Source organism: Hyaena hyaena, unplaced genomic scaffold (genome assembly GCF_003009895.1).
Source record: "Hyaena hyaena isolate Hyena2069 unplaced genomic scaffold, ASM300989v1 scaffold_77, whole genome shotgun sequence".
Taxonomy (NCBI): Eukaryota; Metazoa; Chordata; class Mammalia; order Carnivora; family Hyaenidae; genus Hyaena; species Hyaena hyaena.
Genome location: NW_024080708.1, coordinates 1,139,169 through 1,166,878, shown reverse-complemented (window position 1 = coordinate 1,166,878; position 27,710 = coordinate 1,139,169). Strand labels below are relative to the sequence as shown.

The 27,710-nt window shown below is 39.2% G+C and overlaps 1 protein-coding gene across 3 annotated transcripts in view; it reads right to left on the bottom strand.

Moving 5' to 3' along the window:
- Positions 1–27,710, bottom strand: part of ACSL4 (acyl-CoA synthetase long chain family member 4) — a 55,836-nt gene that overhangs the window by 10,527 nt on the left and 17,599 nt on the right. For all 3 annotated transcript variants that reach the window (XM_039233515.1, XM_039233516.1, XM_039233517.1), the window contains exons 6-14: positions 27,051–27,201; positions 26,775–26,898; positions 23,487–23,558; positions 19,488–19,627; positions 18,144–18,316; positions 15,827–15,901; positions 12,319–12,510; positions 11,009–11,123; positions 8,007–8,164 (exon numbers count right to left, since the gene is read on the bottom strand). In XM_039233515.1, coding sequence (XP_039089446.1) covers positions 8,007–8,164; positions 11,009–11,123; positions 12,319–12,510; positions 15,827–15,901; positions 18,144–18,316; positions 19,488–19,627; positions 23,487–23,558; positions 26,775–26,898; positions 27,051–27,201 — 1,200 coding nt within the window. The remainder of the gene's footprint in view (positions 1–8,006; positions 8,165–11,008; positions 11,124–12,318; positions 12,511–15,826; positions 15,902–18,143; positions 18,317–19,487; positions 19,628–23,486; positions 23,559–26,774; positions 26,899–27,050; positions 27,202–27,710) is intronic.

Here is a 27,710-nt window from a genome sequence, read left to right as displayed (position 1 = left end):
TATCAGGGCATAAAGAAACAATATAGAAACCAAAAACACAGTTGAACAGATCAATGAAACCAAGAGTTGTTTTTTTGATAAAAGAAACAAAACTGACAAACCTCTAGCCAGGCTTCTCAAAAAGAAAAGAGAGAGCATCCAAATAGACAAAGTCATGAATGAAAATGGACTTCTTACAACCTACCACTCAGAAATACAAGTAATTATCAGGGAATACTATGAAAAATTATATGCCAACAAACTGGACAACTTAGAAGAAATGGAGAATTCCTAAACACACACTCACTACCAAAATTCACACAGGAAGAGATAGAAAAATCTGAACAGATCCATAACAAGTGAGGAAATCGAATCAGTTACCAAAAATCTCCCAATAAATAAGAGCCCTGGGCCAGATGGCTTCCCTGGGGAATTCTACCAGACATTTAAAACAATTAATACCCATTCTTCTCAAGCTATTCTAAAAAATAGAAGTCGAAGGAAAACTTCCGGACTCATTTTATGAAGCCAGCATCACTTTGATTCCCAAGCCAGACAGAGACCCAGCAAAAAAAAGAGAACTACAGGCCAATATCCTTGATGAATACAGATGCCAAAATCCTCAACAAGATCTTTGCAAATCAAATCCAACAGCACATAAAAAGAATTATCCACCAAGATCAAGTGGGATTCACTCCTGGGTTACAGGGCTGGTTCAACATTTGCATATCAATCAATGTGATACATCACATTAACAAAAGAAAAGATAAAAACCATATGATCCTGTCAACAGATGCAGAAAAAGCATTTGACAAAATATAGCATCCGTTCTTAATAAAGACCCTCGAGAAAGTCGGGATAGAAGGAACTTACTTAAACATCATAAAAACCATCTATGAGAAGTCCTCAGCTAACATCATCCTCAATGGGGAAAAATTGAGAGCTTTTCCTCTGAGATCAGGAACGTGACAGGGATGTCCACTCTCACACCACTGTTGCTTAACATAGTGCTGGAAATCCTAGCATCAGCCATCAGACAACAAAAGGAAATAAAGGGCATCAGAATTGGTAAAGAAGAAGTCAAACTTTCACTGTTCACAGACCGCATGATACTCTACGTAGAAAAGCCAACAGACTCCACCAGAAGCCTACTAGACCTGATCCATGAAGTCAGCAAAGTTGCAGGGTATAAAATCAACATACAGAAATCAGTTGCATTTTTATACACCAATATTGAAGCAACAGAAAGAGAAGTCGTGAAACTGATCCAATTTGCAATTGCACAAAAAACCATAAAATACCTAGGAATAAACCTAACCAAAGATATAGGAGATCTGTATGATGAAAACTATAGAAAACTTATGAAGGAAATTGAAGAAGACACAAAGAAATGGTAAAACATTCCTTTCTCATGGATTGGAAGAATAAATATAGTTAAAATGTCATGACTACCCAAAGCAATCTACACATTCAATGCAATCCCAATCAAAATGGCACCAGCATTCTTCTCAAAAGGAAAACAAACTATCCTAAAGTTTGTATGGAACCACAAAAGGCCCCAAATACCCAAGGTAATATTGAAGAAGAAAACCAAAACGGGAGGCATCACCATCCCAGACTTTAGCCCCTACTACAAAGCTGTAATCAGCAAAACAGTATGGTATTGGCACAAAAACAGACACATAGACCAATGGAATAGAATTGAGAACTCAGCATTGGACCCACAAATGTATGGCCAACTAATCTTTTACAAATCATGAAAGAGGATACAATGGAAAAAAGACAGCATCTTTAACAGATGGTGCTGGGAGAACTGGACAGCAACATGCAGAAGAATGAAAGTAGATCATTTTCTCACACCATACACAAAAACAAACTCAAAATGGATAAAGGACCTGAACATGAGACAGGAAACCATCAAAACCCTAGAGGAGAAAGCAGGAAACAACCTCCTGACCTCAACCGCAGCAATTTCTTAATTGGCACATCCCCAAAGGCAAGGAATGGAGCAAAAATGAACTACTGGGATCTTATCAAGATAAAAACTTCTTCACGGCAAAGGAAACAATCCATAAAACTAATAGGCAACTGACGGAATGGGAAAAGATAGTTGCAAATGACATCAGATAAAGGACTAGTATCCAATATCTATAAGGAACTCATCAAACTCCACACCCGAAAAACAAATAATCCAGTGAGGAAATGGCCAGAAGACATGAACAGACACTTCTCCAAAGAGGACATACAGATGGCCAACAGACACATGAAACGATCCTCAGAGTCCCTCATCATCAGGGAAGTACAAATCAAAACCACACTGAAATACCACCTTACGCTGGTCAGAGTGGCTAAAATGAACAAATCAGGAGACTCTAGTTGCTGGCGAGGATGTGGAGAAATGGGCACCCTCCTACATTGTTGGTGGGAATGTAAGCTTGTGCATCCCCTCTCGAAAACAGAATGGAGGTTCGTCAAAAAATTGACAGTAGAACTCCCCTATGACCCAGCAGTAGCAGTGCCAGGAATTTACCCAAGGGATACAGGAGTGCTGATGCATAGGGGCACATGGACCCCAATGTTCATAGCAGCACTCTCCACAATAGCCAAAACATGGAAGGAGCCTAAGTGTCCATTAACGGACGAATGGATCAAAAAGATGTGGTTTATCTATACGATGGAATACTACACGGCAATGAGAAAGAATGAAATCTGGCCATGTGTAGCAACATGGATGGAACTAGAGGGTGTTATGCTGAGCGAAATAAGTCAGGCGGAGAAGGACAAATACCATATGTTTGCACATATAGGTGGATTAGGAGGAAGCTAATGGAGGACCATGGGGGAGAAGAAGGGGAAAAATAGTTGGGGAGAGGGAAGGAGGCAAACCATGAGAGACTCTTGAATGCTAAGAACAAACTGAGGGCTGGGAGGGGGGGTGGGGGAGAGGGGAAGCAAGGTGATGGGCATGGGGGAGGGCACTTTTTGGGATGAGCTCTGGGTGTTATATGTAAACCAACTTGACAATAAACCTTTTAAAAAACTAAATAAATAAAAATAAAATGTTCTGATATTTTTGACAAACTTCCCCAAATTCAAATTGTAAATGAAGTCTTCTCAACTAATTAGGCTTATTTATTTGGTATGTCAAATTACATCAGAATCATTGTCAAATAAGTGCTGATAAACTTTCTTAGGCTATATTGTGTAGATACATATTATGACTGTTTCAGAAATTATATAAAATTCCTAAGGTCTTGATACGTCTTGGTATAATATCGTCACTTGTAATTCTGATTATTGAAATTTTATGTGTTGCAGAAATAACCAAGTTTGCTTGTCAATTGCATTATAATAAACTCTTATCAGATTTTTAACCATGGCAAATTATTATGTCTTTTATCATTTACAGACAGTTATACTTTTATTCAGATACTTTTTCAAAAGCATCCTGCAAATGTGTTTCATCCTGAGACTCATAAAAAAGACTTTCAACAATTCAGCCCGAAGCTGACTCCAGGCTCTGAGCTGTCAGCACAGAGCTGGACGCGGGGCTCAAACTCACGAACTGCGAGATCATGACCTGAGCCGAAGTTGGATGCTTAACCTATCGAGCCACCCAGGCTCCCCAAAACAAATCTACTTATTAAAAAATTTGGTTACCCTTCCTCTATTTGCAATCGCAATGAAACCAGTTATTGTACCAATCCTCTTAACCCTTTTTATCAAACACAAAGGGAACGGAGACCAGATGGGAGTTACCTGCAGGGTTACGAAGAGGACAGATTTTGACATCTGTCTGGGAGAGCATTTTTACCCTGGAGGGGAATCAGGGCTCATCATCAAGAATCTTTCTATCACCTTAGGCATGCTTGCCAACAAAACTGCTCTTGTCGTTGTTGCCCAACAAAAAAGAAAATAAACGTGTTAGCCAAGGGAGTGTTTGATAAGCACACTGCTTTGGATTATACTTGCAAAACAGGGTAAGAGAGTGCCAGTGCTAACACAACGTGGTGTTTATATAATGCTTCTGATTAAGAACAAACTCATTCAGATAAAATCAGAGAGTAAGCCACTTGGATACGGTAAGTTTCCCCAGAGAGTTCTAGAGAAATTGATTTGGTTTACTGGACTCTTTCCCTGGATTTCTTAAGGGATCAGGTCAGTGTTACAGGGACTAATAAAATTTGGGTTATTTATACTTTACATTAATTAGATAATGTAATAATCAAATATGCTTTCCAATTTTGTTCCAAAACAATGAAAAAAGGAACTGATATTTTGGTCATGCCAAATGTACACGTTAAGCCAAGTACCAGGGAATATTTCTAAAGGGGCACAAAGTTGCTTCACTCCTCAAATCCAGAAACTGTGCCCTTTTGCAGCAGGAAGTAGCCAGAGTGGTCACTGTCCCAACTCCTTCAAGACACAAGAGAGAGTGAAACCATGCCCATAAGGTTAATGAGGTTGAAACTAAAAGGAAATTTAAAGTTTGTTTTTCCGAGACCTGTTTTCTTCCAAATCAGCCATGGTTTCTTTCCAGACCCCACTAGCAAATCCACTAGATGTCTCTGCAGAGGCATAAACTGAAGGTCACAGATATGGTTCCAGTCTGTGAACAAGCAAAGCTCTGCATTCCTTCTCAGAGATAATGATCTCAACACTCAATCCAGTTTATACTGGCTCACAGAGCATGCACCTAGACCCTCACGTTGCCCTATGAGGACCTCCTGAATGCAGGGACCAAATTTTGTCTCCTTTTAGTGGTAAGTCTATACGCCAAAGTGAACATGGGATGTAAATTACATGTATGTTTGCCAAATGTGCAAGGTCCATCTATCCTCATTAAGAATCATAAGTCTCCCCACCCTTTTGATCAATATGTATGTATTCCCAGCCACTATGATTATTTAAATGAAAACAAAAGCAACAAAAACCAACCAGAAAACCTTGTCCTGTCCCCCTTTGGGAAGGTGGATTTGAGGCTTGCCCTTCTGTCTCCCTGTTTGGCTGCCTCTTGAATAAACCCTTTCCTTGCTGCATACTCAATGTCTCATGATTGGCTTTGCTGCATGACGGGGCATACAAAATTTGGGTTTGGTTGCAGACCTCACAATTCAATTTAAAACGTGAAGAGGCTCACTATAAAAAGATGTATGCTCTCAGGCAGATTTAGCCGAACACAATCAAGACTATTTTATACTTTTTTGCATTAAGTCTCTGAAATTATAATTGGAAGTAAAAGGTTGGCAAGATAAATCTTTCATGCACAGAAAAACTAAGATTTATACACTTACGCTCATGATTATTGTATATTTTCCAAATCATTGATTGTTCGATTTCATGCCTCAGTCTAGGAAAGTTATGGGGCCCCACAAGTCCTAAACTTTATTCCATTTTTCGCCTGATTGGGATCCAGGTTGACTTTCCCGATTATTGCTTTTATATGGTGAAATGCACAATGACAAATTAATCAAGTTGCATTTTACCCATTAGTACATTCAGGGGGGGACTAAGAATAACAGCTTATCTGGTGAATACTTTTTGAAATACTACATTAAAAAAATTCTGGTAGCCAGGTGATAAAAATATAAAAACTATGATATATCAACAATACTATAACTGAGAAAGCCATCTTTAAGGAAAAAAGCAGTAAGCTGCTGTCATTATGGTCATAAAGTAACTTACTTTTCGATCTGATTATGTTAACAGGCTTCTGTTATTTAAAACTTTACAGTGTCCACAGTTAACTACAAGCATGTTCTTTTTGGGGAAAAATAGGTTTTCAACTTCCACCCAGTAGTTATTACATGTTTTTTACTTCCCCCTTTATAATTTTCTGTACTATCCAGCATCGTACAATGAATATATATATATATATATATAACTTAAATAGAACATGATATTTTCACTTTTTAGGAGGGGAAGCAATAAGGTTAAAAACTAGGTTAATTTAAAAAGAAAATTTATTGGGGTACCTGGGTGGCTCAGTCAGTTAAGCGTCCGATACTTGGTTTCAGCTCAGATCATGATCTCACGATTCGTGAGTTTGAGCATCACTTCAGGTGACCTCCAACCCCGCTTTAGGTGAGTCCCAATTTTCTCTCTGCCCCAAACTCACTTGTGTTCTCTCTCTCTCTCAAAAAAAAATGAGGTTAACAACCTCCAATTAAACATGAAGAGTTCAGTTTCTCTACGTTCCCCTTGGAAAATCATTTAAACAGTTTAAAATAATTTTTAAAATGAAAAAGATATTAACCACAATGAAACAGCTGAACGGAGAGAAAGAGGACACTGGATGAGAGCACAACAACATTTTGGAAGACCTAAAGCAAGCGACTAGTGGTAACTGATGGGGAGCCGAGAGAGCTAAAAGCTAACAGCCAACAGAGGACACTGACGAGAGACAAATGGACCCCCTTGAGCCCATGCTTCTGAAGACAGAGATGGGGGATATGCTGCAGAAAGAGTGTTGGCCCTCAGCCTGCTCAGAGGACAGTTCTTCTCCCTGATCCTGCTCTTCCCCAACTGGGGTAAAGATAGGTTTTCTTTTTGGAAAAGCTGACCTAGAGAGACTCTGGACTCCAGGATACTAGGTACAACAGAAGGAGGGAGTAAAGCTGAGAAGAAAAGCATGCTGTGGGGGTAAGAGCTGCCCACCGTGTCCCCAGTTCCATTCCAATTTCCTCTTTTTGGCTACCAGAATAGGCAGTCAGACTAATATTCTCTAGGCAAGGGACTGAAGAAGTCTTCTTTGCAGGAATGGAATGACTCAAGACACCAACATCTGAATACCCTGTCGGTAAAGCCCAGTAAGCTTTCCAAACAGTATTTTAGTGCCTTATTCTCAAATAGGAATGGAAAGATAAGGATTGCAGATATAGGAGAGGCTGTGACCAAAGCAAGCAGGAAGTGGAACTTGGAGGAGATACGCAATAACAGGAGAAGAATCCTTCATAAAAGGACTCCCTTGAACATCCTCAAAGGAATAAGAGACAACACACTGACTGCATTCATGAAAGAGCAACAGGGTGCTATGAATAGAACATAGAAGAAATGGGAACAAGCTCTTGAAAATTAAAATTCTGATACTGGAAATGGGAAACACAGAAGCCAGAAGACGTGATAAAGTGGAGGGACTCTGGGGGCGCCTGGGTGGCTCAGTCGGTTAAGCATATGACTTCAGTTCAGTCAGACTCCCTCAACAGAAGGAGGGAGTAAAGCTCAGTAAAGGAGGGAATAAAACTCACAGATCATGAGTTCGAGTCCCACATCAGGCTCTGTGCTGACAACTCAGATCTTGGAGCCTGTTTCAGATTCTGTGTCTCCCTCTTTCTCTGCCCCTCCCCACTCATACTTTGTCTCTCAAAAATAAACATTAAAAATGGTTTGGAGGGACTATGCCAGAATGTGAAACAAAAAGGATTAGATAGAAAACAAAAGAAAAAAAAAAGATAATAAAACCAGAGGATGAAGGCAGGAGGTCAAACAGTCCCAGAAACATAGTTCCAGATAAAGGCACACACGCAGAACTTGGATGGGGAAAAAGTATAAAAAGAAGAGCAAGAAAACAAAACAAAACAAAAGATAAATGGATATTTCCCAGAACTGAAGGGCAGAGATCTCTAGGTTGAAGGGGCCTGTGCCAAGTTAGTATCCACAATGATAAATGGTAAGAGATCTACACCAGGGCACCTCATCGTGAACTATCAGAACAAAGATTGACCCTTCCGAGCACAGACTAGCTAGGTGACCAGTTAGCAGTGATGTTGTAACATGCAATAAAGTACTAGATAGGTTATTCTACTCTATGACATTTAAGGATCTTTCCAACATACATTTACTTATATATGTTTTTATATGTTTACTATAATATATATGTGTATATAGAATTTTTTCCAAGAGGCAGGTTTTTAAAACCCTCTATTTTATTATTAAAACAAATAAACAGACATCTCAAGGAGCCTAGTGCACAAGACACCATTAAATGACTTCCAGGGACTTCAAAAGACAAGTGATTTCTTACTTACTGGCATTGGCAGCTTCTCTAATTTCTTTCAGTATTTCAGCTTCCATGGCAGGGTTATTGCAGATATCGACCCAAGTTCCTTCCACTCCTTTCTGTTGTGCCAAAAGTGTCAGCCTTTTCTGATTAGGAACCACAAAACTAATCACATAGGACTGATCACTAAAAAACAACACAAAATAGAAATTAAAACATTGAGAAAAGTTATTTATAACTTATTGAATAGGACCAGTACACATAATTCCAAATACATATTTCTCTTATGTGTTACAGCTTCATTAAGAAGTAATAAAACCTATGGTCCTGGCATAAAGACAGACATTTAACCAATGGAATAGAACAGAGAGCCCAGGAATAAATCCTTGCATGTATGGATAAATGATCTTCAAGAAGAGTGCCATCACAACCCAATGGGGGAAAGCACAGTTTCTTCAACAAATGGTGTTGAGAGAATTGGATATCCATATGCAAAGGAATGAAGTTGGACCCTTAGCCCATAGTGCATACAAAAATTAACTCAAAATGGATCAAGGAACTAAACACATAAGAGCTAAAATTATAAAGCATCTAGAAGAAAGCACAGGGAAGATTCATGACATTGGATTTGACAATGCTTTTTCAGATATAACACCAAAAGCAAAGACAACAAAAGAAAAAATTGATAAACGGGGGTACAATACAAATTTAAAATTTCTGTTATTGAAGGACATAGTCAACAGTGTGAAATGTCAATTTATGGAATTGGAGAAAATATTGGTGAGTCATATATCTGATAAGAGGTTACTATCTAGAATATAAAAAGAACTCCTATAACTCAATAACAACAAAACCCCCCAAATAACCCAATTAAAAAGTGGACAAAGACCTGAAACTATAAAACTCCTAAAGGAACACACAGGGAGTAAGCTCCCTTGACATCAGTCTCAACAATGTGTATTGTTGGATTTGACACCAAAAACAAAGGCAACAAAAGCAAAAATAAACAAGTGGGACTATATCAAACTAAAGAGCTCTGCACAGCAAAGGAAACCATCAGCACAATGAAAAGGCAACCTACGGAATGGGAGGAAATATTTGAAGACATATATCTGATAAAGGGTTAATATCCAAAATATATGAAGAAGTCCTATAATCCAAGAGCAGAAAAAAATCAATTAAAAAATGGGCAGAGAAACCAAACAGACATTTTTCCAAAGAAGACATACAAGTGGCCAACAGGCATACAAAAAGATGCTCAACATCATTCATTATCAGGGAGATAAATGCAAATTAAAACCACGATGAGTTACTACCTCACAACCATTAGGTTGGCTATCATCAAAAACACAAGAGATTACAAGTGTTCACTGCAGCATCAGTCACAGTAGCCAAGGTATGGAAACAACCTGTGCTCATCAGATGTGGGATATATATATACAAGGGAATATCATCAGTTATGGGAAAGAAGAAAATTCTGCCATTTGAGACAACATGGATGAACTCAGAGGGCATTATACTAAATGAGATAAACCAGACAGGGAAAGACAAATACTGCATGGTATCACTTATATGTAAAATATTTTAAAAAGGAAGAAAAAATGTCAAACTCCTAGAAACCAAGTAGAAAACTGGTTGCCAGGGGTTAGAGGATATAGGGACAGGTTAATAAAAGGGTACCAACATTCAGATATAAGACAAATAGGGCCTGAGGATCTAATGTAAAAACATGGGGACTACAGTGGAGAACACTATATTGTATAACTGAAAATGAGAGAAAAAATTTTTAATGAGCAAAGGACTTGACATTTCTCCAGAGGTGACATGCAAATGGCCATCAAGCATATGAAAAGATGCTCCACATCACTAATCAATAGTGGGGAGATACCTACTCGCACCCACTATGATGACTATCCAAAACCTAGAAACAAGTGTTGGTGAGGATGTGGAGGAATTAGAACACTTGCACACTGCTGGTGAGAGGGTAAAGATGGTGCTGCTGCTATGGAAAACAGTATGGTGGTTTCTCAAAAATTAAAAATAGAACTGCCCTATGATCCAACGATCCCACATCTGGATATATATCCAAAAGAACTGAAAGTAGGATCTTGAAGAGATATTTGTATATCCATGTTCATAGCAGTATTATTCACAGTAGTCAAGAGGTGGAAGCAAGCAAAGTTGTCCATTGATGGATGGATACAGAAAATATGGAATATTATTTAGCCGTAAAAAGAAAGGAAATTCTTCCATATACAACCCTGAGGACATTATGCTAAGTGAAATAAGCCAGTCACAAAAAAGACAAATACCGTAATGATTCTATTTATATGAGGTATCCAGAGTAGTCACATGCACAGAAATAGAAAGGAGAATGGTGGCTGCCAGGGGCTGCAGCCAGGGAAAACGGTGAGTTGTTTAATGGATAGAGAGTTCCAGTTCTGCAAGATAGAAAGTTCTAGATAATGAATGCACAACAATGTGAATATACTTAACACTAGCCAACTATACACTTAGAAATGGTTAAGATGCTAATCTTTATATTTCGTGTTTTTTACAGTTACATTTCTTAAAGGGTGTTAATAAAGCCCATATATTGGGATGAGTACTGGGTGTTATATGGAAAATAACTTGACAATAAACTATATTAAAAACAAAAAACAAAAAGCCATATTAACATGTAAAGAAAATGGTCCAACCGCTTAGGTTTCTGATTTAGAAAAACTTGGACTAGCTGTGTTAACTTCTTAGGAAAATTACTTGTGTTATGTCTCAGTTGTTAAGGATGTTGAATGAAGTGTTGTGGCATAGCTAAATACTTAGCAAGACACAGTAGGTGTCCAATAATTAGTTAAAACATCTCAATCATCTCAAATGATCTTTAAGCTGCTGAACTTTCAGAAATGCATAACATTCCCCGATGCTGATGAAATTTTATTGTTTCCCTTAAAATTATACGTAATCACAATATTTTTCCAATCATCCTTTTACTGGAAGAATAGGAGACACAAATGCAGCTTTTAAAATTACCTTTTGGCAAAAGCACAGATGTTGTCTATAAGTGGACAGTTCTTCAAGGCAGCTTCTACTTTCCCAAGGGATACATATTCTCCTGCTTGTAACTTCACCAGATCTTTCTTACGATCTAGAAGTCATGAAGAATGAATGGTAAGTTATCCACTCCATTTCATTAAGATATGCACAATTCCGATTTCCCCTCAATCTCATTGCCTTAATCTTTAAACAGATACTTCTTCTAAAATCGTGTTATAGAATAATGCTTGTCCATGCACATCCATTACAACGAAAACACCTAGCTGAGGAAGTACTAGCTAAAATGTTATACCCCATACAGAATGCTCAGAATCTTACTATAATCTTAAATATGATAAAGTTAATGGAGGGGACAGGATCTTGGAGCATTAGATTTTAAATGACAGCTCTGCCCATTATAAGCTATGTGATCCTGGGCAGGTCAGTTGACCTCTCCAACCCTCAGTTTTATCAGAGATACTGACACCTACCTCATACAAGCATAGAGGACAATGTCTAGCATACAGAACATGGTTAATAAATGTTAATTCCCCATTTTCCTTATTTGACATTACCTTATTAAAATGACAGTGCTCTAAGAAAGAAAGTTCTGGAATGGATGGCACAGCTTGAATAATCATCAGCGGCCTTACAACTTTCATATGAATGCTGACTTGCCTACCCGTAGTCTGGGAACCTACTCTACATGTCGACAGAAACCCACCTTTGAATCCATTGCAATTAAGGATCAAAGAAAAAAAAACGTTGGGGGCAGATCAAACTTCTGGATGAAGAACGAATTTTCCCAGGAAGTCTTTAACTACATTCAGGTCAGGTACGGGTCCAGAGAGATTTAAATGGACCACTAGAGATATGACTGAGGACATTCTATGGCTTGCAAAGGACCTGACTGGGACCCTACCAAGTGGTCCTTCCTAGCAAGCTAGTCAAATTTTTATTTTAGCTATTTTCTGATTAAAGTGAATAGCAGAGGGCTATTTTGGAGTTCAAAGTCTATTAGGCTCAGTGAGGGCAGTGCCAAACCAATTGACATTCTCAGAAGAACAGATTGCTGTTGAGGATTTATGATTTCCTAAGGTCCAAGGATACCTGGAGCCATATCAATAGCTACTAGGGAATGTAATGTGTCCACACTGCCTCTTGGATATGGAGGAAAATGGTGAGGAATGCCTAAAATGGGGCATGTTACAGTAGATGGTTATACAGTACCACGTGTAGTTGACCAAAAATAAAAAATACCTCTTTTGAACAATTTTTGTTTTCTGACAGAAAGAGAATATACTGACCTATAATCTGTAAACATCCATCAGGATGAAATTCTCCAATATCACCAGTGCAAAACCACCTTTGGCCATTTTCATCCACAGAGTAATCTTCTGCTGTTTTCTCTTCATTTTTAAAATACCCCATGGAGATATTCTGTCCACCAATTACGATTTCCCCTCTGGGGTTTGGCTTGTCATGAATTGTGTAACCACCTGGAAGCCATTAAATTAGTTATTGTTCTAAAAAAAATGCACTTGCATTCATTCTTAACACTCCCATGCTAATATTTTTCTGTGAGTCAAATTTGTTACTCTTTGGGAGAATATTAGTTTACATGCATTCACACTGACATGAGGATTGTGGGTAACCGTAATCTGGGGAGTACCGAGGAAGGCTCAATGATAATAGCCAACCACCACCCATCCCAAACTTTCCCAATGACCGTAAAATTTCACACTTAGAACATCACTGAAGCTTGGGGTTCATAGAGCTCTGTTAAGATAAAATTACCCCCAAAAAGGGTAACATTTGAAGCTGTTATAAGTAAACTACTAATATGCTGATATCAATACATTTCAGATTTTTTTCTAAAGAGGTTTTAATACAGGGGTGCCTGGGTGACTCAGCTGGTTAAGTGTCTGAATTTGGCTCAGGTCATGATCTCACGGTTTGGGAGTGTGACCCCTGCATTGGGATCTCTGATGTCAGCACCAAATTCGCTTTGGATCCTGTATCCCTCTCTGCCCCTCCCCCTCTCGTGCTCACTCGCTCGTGCTCTCTCTTTCTCAAAAATGAAAAAAAAAATTAAAACATTAAGGAGGTTTTAATACAAGAGAGCAGGTAGGAAGTGTCTACCAAAGACAACACCATGAAGAGAGAGGGAAAGGGAGGCTAGAGGAAACAGGAGCAAAACTATATTTTCTTAACTTTGCCTATGGCCATTCATGACTTTAGACTTTTTTAAAAAATCTTTTTATTTATTTTTGAGAGAGAAAGAGAGACAGAGTGCGAGTGGGAGATGAACAAAGAGAAAGGGAGACACAGAATCTGAAGCAGGCTCCAGGCTCCAAGCTGTCAGCACAGGGCCCAACGCAGGGTTTGAACCCACAAACCATGAGATCATGACCTGAGCCAAAGTTGGATGTCTAACCGACTGAGCCACGCAAGCACCCCAGCCAGTCACGACTTTAAAACAGTGAAATAACTGACAATAGCTCTAAAATATTTTAAAACTACTCATTACCTATTTATTATTGAATAAAGCTTAATTTGAGGGAAATATACAAAAATTTGAACTCATAAACAGATGTTAATTAAGTTTTGTTTTATTTATTTTTAATTTTTTAATGTTTATTTTTAAGAAAGAAAGAGAGGGAGACAGAGTGTGAGAAGGGAGAGGCAGAGAAAGAGGGAGACATAAAATCTGAGGCAGGTTCCAGGCTGAGCTGTTAGCACAGAGCCCAATGTGGGACTTGAACTCATGAACCACAAGATAAGGACCTGAGCAGAATTTGGATGCTTAACCAACTGAGCCACCCAGGCGCCCCTAGGTTTTAACTTGTAAAAGAATTAAAGCAGAGTCCTTTCAGCTGTTAGTTGCTCTTAAAATTTTTCAACTATTCAGTATTTCAATATGATGAAATCCATTACATGTAAAATATTAAGATCATTCCTATTATATAAAACAAAATTTCCCTGATAGCGAGGAAAACTCCAGAGACATATCCAAAAATGGCCCACTCCCCCAAACTGATATTATAGCACAATAACAGAAAATCAAAAATAAAAACTAGAGGCAAAATCTGCCTTACCAAGTTGTACAATATACCCTCTTTCTCTGATTTCACTGTCTAATAAATAGCCCATCTAATGAAACAGTTGTGGTGCTGGGGCTCAACACACCCAGACATATATTGCCTATGATGTCTTCAGATTTTTATCCTAAAAGTGGAACAGCATTACCATGGGAGACAGAAGGACTTAGTCTGAGGATGTAAAAATCTTGGGAATGCAACTGGATTTTAAATGTAGTTTTTAAAAAGAAGTCGTCGTAGGGCACCTGGGTGGCTCAGATTAGTGTCTGACATCAGCTCAGGTTATGATCTCATAGTTTGTGGGTTCGAGCCCCACATCAGGCTGTCTGCTCTCAGCACAGAGCTCACTTTGAATCCTCTGTCCTCCTCTCTTTGACCCTCCAGCACTCACATTCTCTCTCTCAAAAGTAAAATAAAATAAAATAAAATAAAAATAACAAAAAGAAAGAAAGAGTCATTTGTTCTTGGAGCACTGACAATAATGCACATAGTAAGAAAGTTACAGAGAAGAAATACTTTTAGGAACTCCAAGTGTATGTCAAATACAGCCCACCCATGGGTCTTGGGTTTGAACAACCTAAGGGAATTATTCTAGAAGGTAACTAACTGGTCCTTTAAATTTTTAGCCTATGGCTCCATTCAATGATGAACACTCCCTTTTAAGTTTATTTGTTTTGATAGACAGAGAGAGAGTACAAGTTGGTGAGGGGCAGAGAGAGAATTCCAAGCAGTCTCTGCACTGTCAGCACAGAGCCCCATGTGGGGCTTGAACTCCTGAACTGTGAGATCATGACTTGAGTCCAGATCAAGAGTTGGACACTTGGGGCGCCTGGGTGGCTTAGTCGGTTAAGCATCCGACTTTCGCTTAGGTCATGATCTCGCGGTCTGTGGGTTCGAGCCCCACGTCGGGGTCTGTGCTGACTGCCAGCTCAGAGCCTGGAGCCTATTTCAGAGTCTGTGTCTCCCCCTCTCTCTGACCCTCCCCTGCTCACGCTGTCTCTCTCACTCTCTTAGAAATAAAATATATATATGAAAAAAGAGTTGGACGCTTAACCAACTAAGCCACCCAGGTGCCCCTAAAATCTTAAGCTTTTTAATCACTTTTCCTTTATCTGGCAAGATATTTTGCAGTTATTCATTATTTTGCAGTTAGTGCAACACATTTAGTATTTTTCACAGTTTCATCAGGAATACTGGTTTACTTCTGTCTCTGGCTGATTTATAAAAAGGATTATCACCAACGTCCATAAATGGCAGGCTTCCATTTGCAGTTAAATATAAAATATATAAATGGCCTGAGAACTGAGTCTCATCTGTGAAAGAGCTAAGAGGTTGGGGAACGTGTGTGTGATCATTCAGTCGCTCCATCCCATAAAAATCTGGGGTTTCATTTCCGGGCCCAAATATCCTCACTAGCAAAGTCAACATATGATATACGTCCTTCTCCAAACCTAGGGAATGCCCCACTAAGAATGTTCTTCCTCTTTACCATCAAGTATTCTCAAGTTCAGAATCATCATGCCTAGATTCTAGAGATTTTCTTTTCCTTTGGGAACCAGAAGATGCTACTGAGGAAAAGAAAGCACTGGGAACCAGCAACAGCAGAGTCACTTGCTACCACAGACGAGCTAACACTTTAAAGACTGGATGTCTTGGGGCTCCTGGTGGTTTTCAGTGTATCTAGAATCAGTAAAGCTGGTCATAAAATTCTTACCTTCCTGCCAGTCTTTCAGCTTAATTTCACAGCAAATAAGAGGGGCTCCAACTCTGCCAGTAGTATAGTCCGTAACTAGGAGGAAAATGCGAGAAAGATATGAGCATACCATATTTCAGACTCATGCCCATGGGAGACCAGGGATGTTGGAGTTAGAATCAGAGTCTCAGATGATAAAAGACAGGCCATCGCGAGTGCAGTGCAAAGTGTGACCATGTTTCAATATTTCAACTCTATTTCAACAGTGCAATCAGTACCAGTGTTGTTACATCACTTTTGCTTCTCACGGGCTCTATTTCAGATAAGTACAAAAATCTCTGTGAAAGTAGGAGAGCTGCCCCTACCATTATCTACTTAAGATTCCAATAAGACAGATTTGGATTGGAATTCCTTCTCTTCCACTCGCTGTGTAACTTGGACAAATTAGTTAATGCCACTAGGCCTCCATTTCCCCATCTATTAAGGGGGGAGAGTAAGAAAACCTACTTCTTATAGGGATATGCTATAGGGATTCAATGAGATGATGCATGGATGGCACTTAATGCTTCTTGGCACAAACTAAGTTTTCAATAAATGTTAGCTGCTATTACCAAATAGGATGATGATGATATTCTCCTTTTGTAATTTGTAAGTGCTGCTATCAATAATCAAGTATTTAGAGATACCCTATAATGTACCTAGCATTATATTAAACACTGAAAGGTGGAAACACATAAAGGATAAGGAGACTGTGTCCTCAATGAGCTTACAAACAAACTACCTGACACAAAATGCATGTGAAAAAACTTCGAGCACATTTAAATACCCAATTGCATGGTACCAGAAGTGCGCACAACCGTACCTCAGGGACTAGAAAGATCAATGTGAAATGAAATCACTGGGAAAGACTTAATTGAAGAGCTGGGTGTTAAAAGGTGGCTGTGACCAGTTAGCAAAAGGGGTATTCTAAGAGAAGGAAACAGAAAATACAGAGAGGTGAGAGCAAAAATGCCTGTAGGAGAAAGCAAAGACTGGCTCGCCGGAAAGTAAAGGTAGGTAGGTAGGTAGGTAGGTAGGTAGGTAGGTAGGTAGGGTGTGTGTGTGTGTGTGTGTGTGTGTGTTATGTGTGTGTTTTAATGGAAAATAATGACGGATGGGAACAATGGCACCAGACTGGCTCGCCCAGAAAGTGGAGCCAGGTGTGAAATAATGGAAAATAATGACGGATGAGAACAATGGCACCAGAATGACTCACCCGGAAAGTGGAGCCGTGTGTGTGTGTGTGTGTGTGTGTGTGTGTGTGCACGCACGCGAAATAATGGAAAATAATGACGGATGGGAACAATGTCTGGAAGTTAGGTCGGCCAGGGCTGAAGCAATGTTGGAGGTAGAGATATCTAACAGAAGTATACAGGATCTATCAGAAGTGATACAAGAGAGGCAGGCATGGCTGTTGAAAGGCTGTTACCTGAGAGAGGTGTGAGGGAACAGTCCAATGAATAAATGGGAAGATGTGATCGAAGTTAAAGAGATTAAAAAATAAACAATTAGAGGACTTCAAAGCTAATGCTGTGGATGGCTTTAAGGATGGTAATACCACAGTCACTAACCATCTGGCAGGTGGAGAGATGGTCTGGGATGATGGTGTTGATTTTGGGCATTGAGTATAAAGTGAAAGTGGGATGATCCAAAAACGCTTACTTACCCCAGCGTTTCCCAACCCGAGATGATTTTGCCCCTTGGGGGATATTTGGTAATGTTTTGAGTTATCTTTCATTGCCACAACTGGGAGGAGTAAGATACTCCTGATAGCTACCTGGCTGATAAACAGCCTATAATGCACAAGAAAGCCCCACCAGTAAAGAGTTATCTGGTTCAAAATTTCAATAGTGCCAAAGTTGACAAACCCTGCTATCAAGCTTTGAAAATAACAGAAAACACCTGGTGCTCATATGGAAACCAACTTGACAATAAACTATCTGTAAAAAAAATAATAAAAAATAAATAAATAAATAAAAAGAAAATAACAGAAAACAAGAAGTCAGAGCAGGAATATACATTCAAGAGGGAGCATAAAAATGATACTTTCTTCCAAGAGTGCAGTTCTCCAAGGAAATAATCGTTTAGACAGAAAAGATGAAAGGACCAGGGTGACAGAATTTTGAGGACTGACAGGGTGGTATAAATATGGACAAGGCTTAAACATAAAGGGTAAACGTTCACCCGGAAGTTTCTAAAACTAAATCTATTCAGGTTTCCACCGAATCTGTTATTACTTACAGGGTATAAGTATCAGTGGTACTAACATGGAATTATTTGCCACATCACCAGTACTTACCTTCAGTAACTGTCCCAGCACCACATGATTCCGTCAGTCCATAACCCTGACCCACGGGGCAGCAGAAGCAGACATTCATGAATCGATGCGTCTGAGGAGACAATGGAGCTCCACCAGACAGCATCATGCGGACATTCCCTCCCAGCAAAGCCTTCACCTTTTTAAACAGTAACCTTGAGAAAAGCACAGGAGGCAATAATTTGAATACATGCATACATTATGCTTGGTCACATCCTAATGTATAAGCTCTGGGAAATATTTCTCAACTTTGGTTGGACACCTACATTTCAGAACCATGGTGGTAATTAATGAGAGGTTCACATAGCGACAATTAATAACACCTTCTGACAAAAAAAAAAAAAAAAGCCAGAAAATGACAGATGGTAGCTACACTTGTGGTGAGCACAACATAACATACAGAGTGGTCGGATCACTATGTTGTCCACCTGAAACTAAGAGAACACTGTGTGTCAACTATACTTCCATTTTTAAAAATGCCAGAAAGGCTCTTAAAAATGCAAAAAAAAAAAAAAGAGTGCAGTGTTTGCAAATTGCTTTGACATACAGCAAATGAAGAAAATGATGATGTCAAAGGAAAAAAAAAAGTATAGTTGTCTTTAGAACATTTAGTTACCAATCTTATCTCCCTTTTAATGAAAAATGTTTCCCTATCTCCAACCCCCAGCACCACATTTAAAATAGCTGTTATGTTTGGGGTGCCTGGATGGCTCTGTCAGTGAGTGTCCGAGTTCTACTCAGCTCATGATCTCACAGATCTCACAGTTTGTGGGTTCGAGTTCCGCATCGGGCTCTGTGCTGAGAGCTCAGAGCCTGGAGCCTGCTGCAGATCCTGTATTACTCTCTCTGATCCTCCCCTGCTCACTCTCTCTCTTTCTGTCTCTCTCTCAAAAACAGACATTCAACAAAATAGCTGTTAAGTTCATATATTTATTACACTGTTTTATGAATACAAATCAGAAACCTTCATACAGAATAAAATCTTGAGTATCATTTACGTCAGAACTGACCCTCTGTAAACTCACAACATCTTGATTCCAAAGTCTAATCTAGTTTTTCTTCATAAGACCAAATTCTGTAATTAAATCTTAAATATTTACTCAATTATTAAAATCTGTTTAACTGCCAAGATCAGAGCTCAGGGTCATCTGTCTGTGGTTGCTGTGGAAGCAATGAGGATTAGAAGTGAATAAAAGGGAAATGCAACCTTATGATGATGGTGGTGATGCCCACAGTAAATTAGCTTGCCATTTACATCTTCATCTTCCAGATGTAAACACACGAGATTTACAGGCTCACACTATGGAATCTATGAAATATACTTACAGATTGCAAAGCGGTGCATCGTATCCCTTTTTGATCTGTTCCAACTTGTAATCATATCCTATCTTGAACAGTGTTTTCTGGATATAATTCATCTCTTGGACTTTGCTCATAACATTCTTATAAATTCTATCCATGATTTCCTAAAAGGCAAGCAAAATATTCAATAATCTGAAAAGAATTACCCTAACATGGAGACAGTCCTTAGTTGAAGATACCTTGTTTACAACCTCTTAGGTCAAAGTCTTTAGTATAATGGATATATTTAGTTTATTATATAATTAATTTCACTGACTTTACTTGTTCAATTTCAAAAAGACTAGGGACAAGTATAAGAGTTTTGGGTTCTATACATTAAGCTTACCTACACAGTTGAATCCAATCTAATGTTTTTCTCAATGCTACCTTGTGACTCATAGAGCATGGCATACAGATATACAGCTTCTTAAAAGAGTTGTCCTATAGGTATGCCTGGGTGGCTCATTTGGTTAAGGCGTCTGACTCTTGGTTTTGGCTTAGGTCATGATCTCACGGTTTATGGGTTCAAGCCCCACATTGGGCTCTGCGGTGATAGCATGGAGCCTGCTTGGGATTCTGTCTCCCTCTCTCTCTCTGCCCCTCCCCCCACCTCTCTCTCAAAAATAAACATTAAAAAAATTTAAAGAGTTATCCTACAGAATTTTCTAGAGTTTCTTAAAATTCTTATGTCCCTGTAATTTAGGCATTTCTACTCCTTTTCAGTAGAAGCTAAGATGACAAAAATGAATAGGATTCTTTCTCATGGCTCCTTGGAAAAATTAAAAGTAGGAATAGGTTTGGGATATAGTAACTCCCAAAGTAATACACAAAACAACAACAGCAACAACAACAACAAAGAATTCTGAAACAAACAAGCAAAAAAGCCCACACCATCACTAAATGATGTTTTCTTGAAATGAGTAAAGCACAAATTAATAAGAATTATTGCATAAAGCACATCTATTTATAAATACCTAGTTTTAAATAGTTAAAGTGGCAATTAGTGGAAATTCAGTTGTGCTACCATGAACTAATAGCTTTATGAATGGCTCTTTCGATATCAAAATAGAGCCATTCACAAATAAGGACAGCAAAACCATCTCTTGCATTATGCTATGGGAAAGAAGTAAAACAGAAAAAGACAAGTACTTTATGTTCTCACTTCTACACAGAATCTAAACCAGCCAAGCTTAGCATCAGAGAGTAGACTGGTCATTGCAAGAAGCCAGGGGGTGAGGGAAATAGGGAGATGTTTGTCCAAGGGTACAAACTTATTAGCAGAAGATGAGCAAGTCCAGGGGAAGTAATGTCTAGCACAGCATGGGGACTATAGTTAACAAGACTGTATTATAGATTTGAAAGTTGCTAAAAGAATAGATCTTAAATGTTCTCATCACACACACATACACATGGTTAACTTTGTGAGGCAATGGGTGCGTTAACTAACATTATTATAGTAATTATTTCACAATATATACATGTATCAAATCACTGTATACCCTAAACTGACATGATGTTATATCAGTTAAATTCCAATAAAGCTCCTGGGGGTGGAAGGGCCTACAACAGCATTCAAGATTGGCACAATGTTGTCCTGTCCTTTTCCACAGATGGAATCATTATTGTGTAACTGACATATTTGCCTAGATCTGTGACTGAGAAATTCCAAAACTTCTCTAAAAGGACTTTAATATCTTGTAACTATCCCTCTTAAGAAAGTGAATAGAGCCTACAGGAGTGAGACAGATGTGACCGAACCACCCCTACTGCTCTTTCCAATAGATAAGAGTCATGGGCACAGAAAGGCCTTGATGAGTAAGGAACACAAATAATACGTCTGTAACAAGTTGGCAGGATTTATTGTTAGCACAGTAAGTCACCCTTCACTTCAAGGTAATGTTACATGATGTTTAGTTGAGTCAGTGCTTACAAAAAGCAGTGATTTGTTCTAAATTCTCACTCTGTGAAAATGTGACTATATAATACTAAATGGATCTTTTATTCTGATCCAGGAAAGAAGCAAACTCAGATAATATAATCTATCAATTTTCAGTAAAAAAAAGATTTTTTAAAAGGCCTGTTTATTTATTACAGGAGGGGGAGGAGCTAAGGGAACCAACAAAGTTCAGTGAAGCACCCATGGACCAGCAATATGAGAGACTGTTTACCACTCTCAAGCCTGAAGAACCAAGAGGAGAGAAGTATTATTGGAACTTGGTAAAGACTGTAGCCATGGGCAAGACCTGGTTACAGTCAACTGGAAAGAGACTGTTCAATGGACGCTTGACAATTGCCCCCAAATCGCAGCCCAACAGGGAAAGAGCAAAGGCAATAAGTATGCAGATCCTCCCCGTCCCTGCCCTGTGATCTCTTCTGAGTGCCAGTAATTGGCTGAACCCAACAGAAGGCAAGCAAGCCCTGGTAATTAGAGGTTAGCCTTCCAAGGCACAAAGTAAAGAAGAATGGACCATGGGCAATTAGAAGATACATAGCATATCCGCTAACTCCTGCTTATCCCTCAGGCCTAAATTCAGACATTGCTTCCCACAGTCCTTGGCCCTTTTCCTTCCCTATGTTCTCTGAGAGGGTTTACTAGGGACTCCTGTACTTTTGGTAATAAAGCCAAAATATTATTTCTCAAAACATCAAACACAATTGTCAACAGACAGGCACAGTAATTAAGAAGAGTCTGGGATCAGACTGGTAGAGTTCACACTGTCCCATCTGTGGGCTCTGTGACCTCAGGTAAATTTTTTCTTTATAAAACCGGAAAAACAGGACCCACCTAGCAGAGTCTCAGGGAGGATTAAGTCAGATAATCCATCTAAAGCCCTTAGCACAGTTTCTGAAAACAGCAAGTACTGTAGTACTTATCATTAGCATCATTTTATTATGCTTTAATCAGAAGCTTCCTTCTGTTTCTAAACTTGCTGAATTCTTCAGGACCTCTAAATAAAAAGGCAAAGGCTACTCTGCTGTCTTTTAATTCTTTGGTTATTTGGTAATTTTGTAATAAGAAGCTTAAAAAACAAAGTGACTGAACACTTCATTATCCAATCTCCAATTTTCCATGTACAAAAATAATTCTGAGAGAGATACTAGGATGAGACTTAAAATCTGATCATAATACCAGCAGTCATGGTATGCAGTCCTGCTGGACTTTCCAAGCCCAGAAGTGCTAGAATATATTTGATTATGCACATTTGAAACACTGTGTGAAATGTTTACAAGGCCAAAAACACTGTAACATCTTATTTTGGTAAAAGGCAGTATTTCACATAAGGATTTTAAACATCTAGAATTAAGCTTTTTTCTTTGGAAGCTCTCTCAAGTGCCAGTTTTCCTAGTCACCATTAGGGTTAGGAGGCTTGCATTTGAGACTCAGCTCTATAACTTTGCAGATGGTGCTTTAGTTCCCTGGAATGACCTAGGCTTCCTCGTTTATTTAAAATTTGTGATTATGGGCACATGGGTGGCTCAGTCGACTAACCATCTAACTTTGGCCCAGGTCCTGATCTCACGGTCCGTGAGTTCAAGTGCTGCATTAGGCTCCATGTTGTCAGTGTGGAGCCTGCTTGGGATTCTCTCTCTCCCATCTCTGCCCCTCCTTCACTCATGCTCACATGCATGTGCACACTCTCCCTCTCAAAATAAACTTTAAAATATTCAATATAAAAATAAAATAAATTTGTGATTAAACAAAAATGATATCTAGAATATCTTCAACCTCTGAAATATTATGGCCACTTCTCACACTAGGTAATCTGAACTAGGTCATGTTCATCACCAATTTTCAGGTTTCAACAACACTAACAGGCATATGTGTCAGAAGTTTGCCAATGCTGATCTCAGATTTTAATGAACACATATGCCACAATCTCAATCCAGTAAAGTTATTTAAAACTGTACACAAACCCCTGACGGTATCGTCTTTTTAAAAAGTACAAGTGTGAGCAATAAAGGACATACATGTTCTGTACTCACCGGAACGGCTGCCATGAGTGTCGGCTTCAGCACAGTACAGTCTCCTTTGCTTCCTTTTTTAATTTTGCTGGACTACATGAAAGAAAAAGCACATAGGATCAAGAGAGCCAACCTTAGCAAAAATAAAAAAAGTGATCATTCAAGTACTGACAGAAATTTACACATGGAATCTGATCTTCTATGGCCCCATTGAGTTATTGGTTACAACTCTCATAACCTACAAAAGTCTAAAGTGGAAGTGTCTTTGGTGCTGTAGCCCGTAGATGATTTCTTCTAGCACATTTCGGCCTTCCTTAGAGGAGAAGCTCTGACTCAGAATAAAGAAGAATGGAATATTTGGGTACAGTGTGCATTCTTATTTCTCATGTATCAAGCACAGCACAGACCATCAATTAGAAAAAAAAGAGAGAGAGGAAACAACAGAAAACCTCACCTAAGGCACACTGAACATTAAAATGAAATAGAAGATACATTTAACTTTGATTAGCCAAATGGTAAAGCTGCCTCTCGAAATCACTGCCATTGATGAACATGATGCAAAAATACTAATTTGGTAACATTGTGGTTGATAGAATACTGAAGACTCTGCAGGTGACCATCTGGGGGATATGCACATATATGTCTAAGTATGTATATATTTCTTCTTTCTTTTGTTTTCTTTCATTGCTTACACACACAAATACCATTTGGGATTTCAAATGTCAGAGCGGCAGGTAGAAAAACTGATAAAGCAGCCCACTGAAAAAGGGAGATGAAAGGAAGAAAGAACTGGCTACAATGCAGTTCATTAGGCTGTAAGTTTAGATGCATGATGCGTCTGTTAGTCATGCTAACACAGGCGGGAAATAAACCAGCTCTTAAGGGGCACTGTGATCTGCCAGAACCACCAAATTCGTCATACAGAAGGTTCTGTCAATAGAACTGAATCGCATTTATCTTGCTTTTCCTTAAGAAAGATAAAGGAAATAAAATAACTGCTTGTTGTTTTATGTATGTGCAAGTGTATGCACATCTGCAAGTGGAAACCAGTGCCCGCATGTGCATATCACACATGGGAGCGCAGCTCTGTAGAGAGAAAGATGGGCTCTCACGTCCTGCAGGTCCAAGCCAACCTCCATGTGGTGCTGACCACTTGTCGCTTTAGAGAGCTGTTCCAGGTAGCAATAACCACAAGGAGCCCTTCTTCATTTCCTTTATGACTCTATGTAATAGTATCAGTTCCCTTCTTATGATTGCAATAATCTCAGATAGGACAGCATCACACTCATCTGCTGGCTTCAAATGTGGCGCCTCTAACCTCCCACCTGTTTCTGATTTCCTCTGAGGGAGATTCCTGGGTTTTTGATTTCTAGGAAGATGGAGACCCTTTATCAGGAAGTTTGTGAAAAAGTAGGTGGGGCATTCACTCCAACTGCCCCCCTTCCCTACACTGAGGTTACTGCTTTCAGAAAGGCAGTGGAAACTAGGGATCCTAGTCCCTGACTTCTGAAGTTTCCTAATGGGGAAAAAACTCATACTCAAAGCTTATCGAAAGAGGAAAAAATTACGCTCAAAGCTTACTGAAAGGTTTTTCACATTTTGAAAACATTTCTAAATATAAGAAAAGCCCACTACAGTGCATCAAAAACATAATCGTTACAGAGTTTTCTTTTTTTTTCTTTTTTCTTTTTAACATTACAGGTTTTTCTAAAAATTTTGTTTTACAGTTCAAGCCCCAGTCTTATTCAGAGATCGATTTTAACTTGACTACATCAAGTCTGGTTTATTACTTTAGTTGATCACTTCTTTTTTCCATTACTGTTCTAACAGATTTTAAATGCGAACTTTCAGCTGAGTGGTTCATACAACAGCTCTCTAACTTACGAAGAGGCTGTATTCCTTAAAGTATCAAACAGGTAGTTGTTTAGGACACAGAACATTTTTTCTCATAAGAAAGCCACTTCAAGAGGTGATCAGATTATCTTGGGAGGTTGCGGGCAGGTGGTCATCACTCGGAAAGGACAAAAGGGATATTATGGAGCTCAAGGACTATTCTTTTTTACCTTGATCTAGATATGGATGGTCACAGGGGTCTGTGTGTGTACATTAAATGCAATCAAACAGTGCATTTAAGATTCATGTCCTTTAAGTTATATATCCAAGAACAAATTTTTTAAAAAGATGGTTGGAATCTCAAATCCAAAAACATCCATTTAACTTTTTTGCCTTAATATCACACAACCTACCTAACCTCTCCCTAAAATCAAGCCATTCCTATCTACACTCAGAACTCTTTTTTGCCTCAACATCTGGTTGATGTTTTTCTACAGCAATTAGTCCAAAGAAGAAATTAAGTAACTGTGGACACTAGGTATTAGCTGTATAATTTCAAATGCACTTAAAATACGAGTTAGCTCTAGCCATTGTTGGGATTCCTGCTGTGAACAACAAAAGAGGAGGGAGAACCCAGGTGAACTCTGGGCACAAAGCTGAGGGCTGCCTTTGGATATGCAATAGAACTTTCCATGATGATGGAAGGGTCTGGTACCTGAAGCTACTAGTGACACATAGCTACTGAGACCTTGAGATGTGGCTGGAGAGGAGGGGGACAAAACATAGGAGACTCTTAAATACAGAGAACAAACTGAGGGGTGCTGGAGGGGCTGTGGGGGGGTGCTAAATGGACAAGGGGCATTAAGGAAGACAGTTGTTGGGATGAGCCCTGGGTGTCATTCATAGGGAATGAATCACTGGAATCTACTCCTGAAATCATTATTGCACTACAGGCTAACTAACTTGGATGTAAATTTAAAAATTTTATTAAAAAAGGAAAAAAAAGAAATGTGGCTGAAGCAACTGAGGAATGAGATTTTTCTCATCTCATTTGAATTATCTCTACTCCAGCATGCTGTTGTGGATGGCACAGTACTAGAGAAAACTCAGAGCAAAACTGCACCACGATCCTACCACCATATCTCCTCCCAGAAAATCTACCTGTTTATGGGTAATGTATCCAAAAGGCTTGGTGCATTTATCTCTCCACCCGAGCTATCCAGAGTTAAAAATCTCATAAAGCCAAAATGAAAGTTAACTGTCAGCTTCAAAATCATGTAAGGAGATGTAGATAAAGCAACACTAACAAATCCACAAGATTTTTTTCTACAGCTACATATTTGTCCATGGGGGCTATTTTCGAACTTGAGGAGAATACTGCCACTGTAATGAAGTGTCTCACATTTTCAGTCATACAGTCTCACCCAAACAGTGCAACTTAACAGGATGGCACGGAAAGAGTGAAAGGCTTGTCACCTGGTCAGAGAGTGTAAGTGGAGAAGAATATCCAATCCTACAGCCATAGGTAAAGCAGGATATCTCTGCTGTCAGTTCTAGCACATGAGCCAAAGGCAAGTAGCCAATGTATGTGTCCTTTGGTCTAAAACAAAACAAGAGAAACATATCAGCCGTCTGGAAAAAGGTGTGGTTAAGTAGAGACATCAACAGCCTTCTCATTTCTACACAGACGGAGTTTGGACAATGTCAAACAGGAGATCTCATTGCGAAGAAAGTGGAATGATTCTCTCTTACCCCAGCCCAGGAATCCTCTCACACTGGCCTGTCATTCCAGCTATCAAATTGCTATGGTGCATCATCACTCCCTTGGGCCGGCCGGTAGAACCACTGGTATACATGACAATAGCCATGTCCGAAGGAGTTGGTCTGTTCGGAGGAACACTTGCTAAAGGAACCAAAAAGCACGGTGTTTTCTTCAGTTTAGAAGTTCAATTGCTTATACGAAGAGTTTTTAGATTTTTTTTTGCATAATGATAAAGCACATAAAACAAATGCTCTCTACTGACAACCGACCCCCAAGAAATGGTGATCGAATTTCTGGTTACCTGCAGTGAGAGTTTTGAATGCCACTATGGCCCATTTTCTGGGTGTTGAGCCTAATCCCAGTCTACTCCTGCCTGGCTCAGTGCTGCCCACAGAGCAGTGCTGTGGAAACCCAGCCAGGACTTTGGAGAATCAGGGAGTTAGACTACTGTGTGCAAACTCCTCAGGCCTCAGTTTGCTCACCTTTAAAACGCGATGGCTGGAAACATTAAAAAAATTAAAAAAAAAAAAAGGGGGTGCCTGGGTGGCTTAGTCGGTTAAGCGTCCGACTTTCGCTTCGGTCATGATCTCGCGGTTCGTGGGTTCGAGCCCCGCATCGGGCTCTGTGCTGACTGCCAGCTCAGAGCCTAG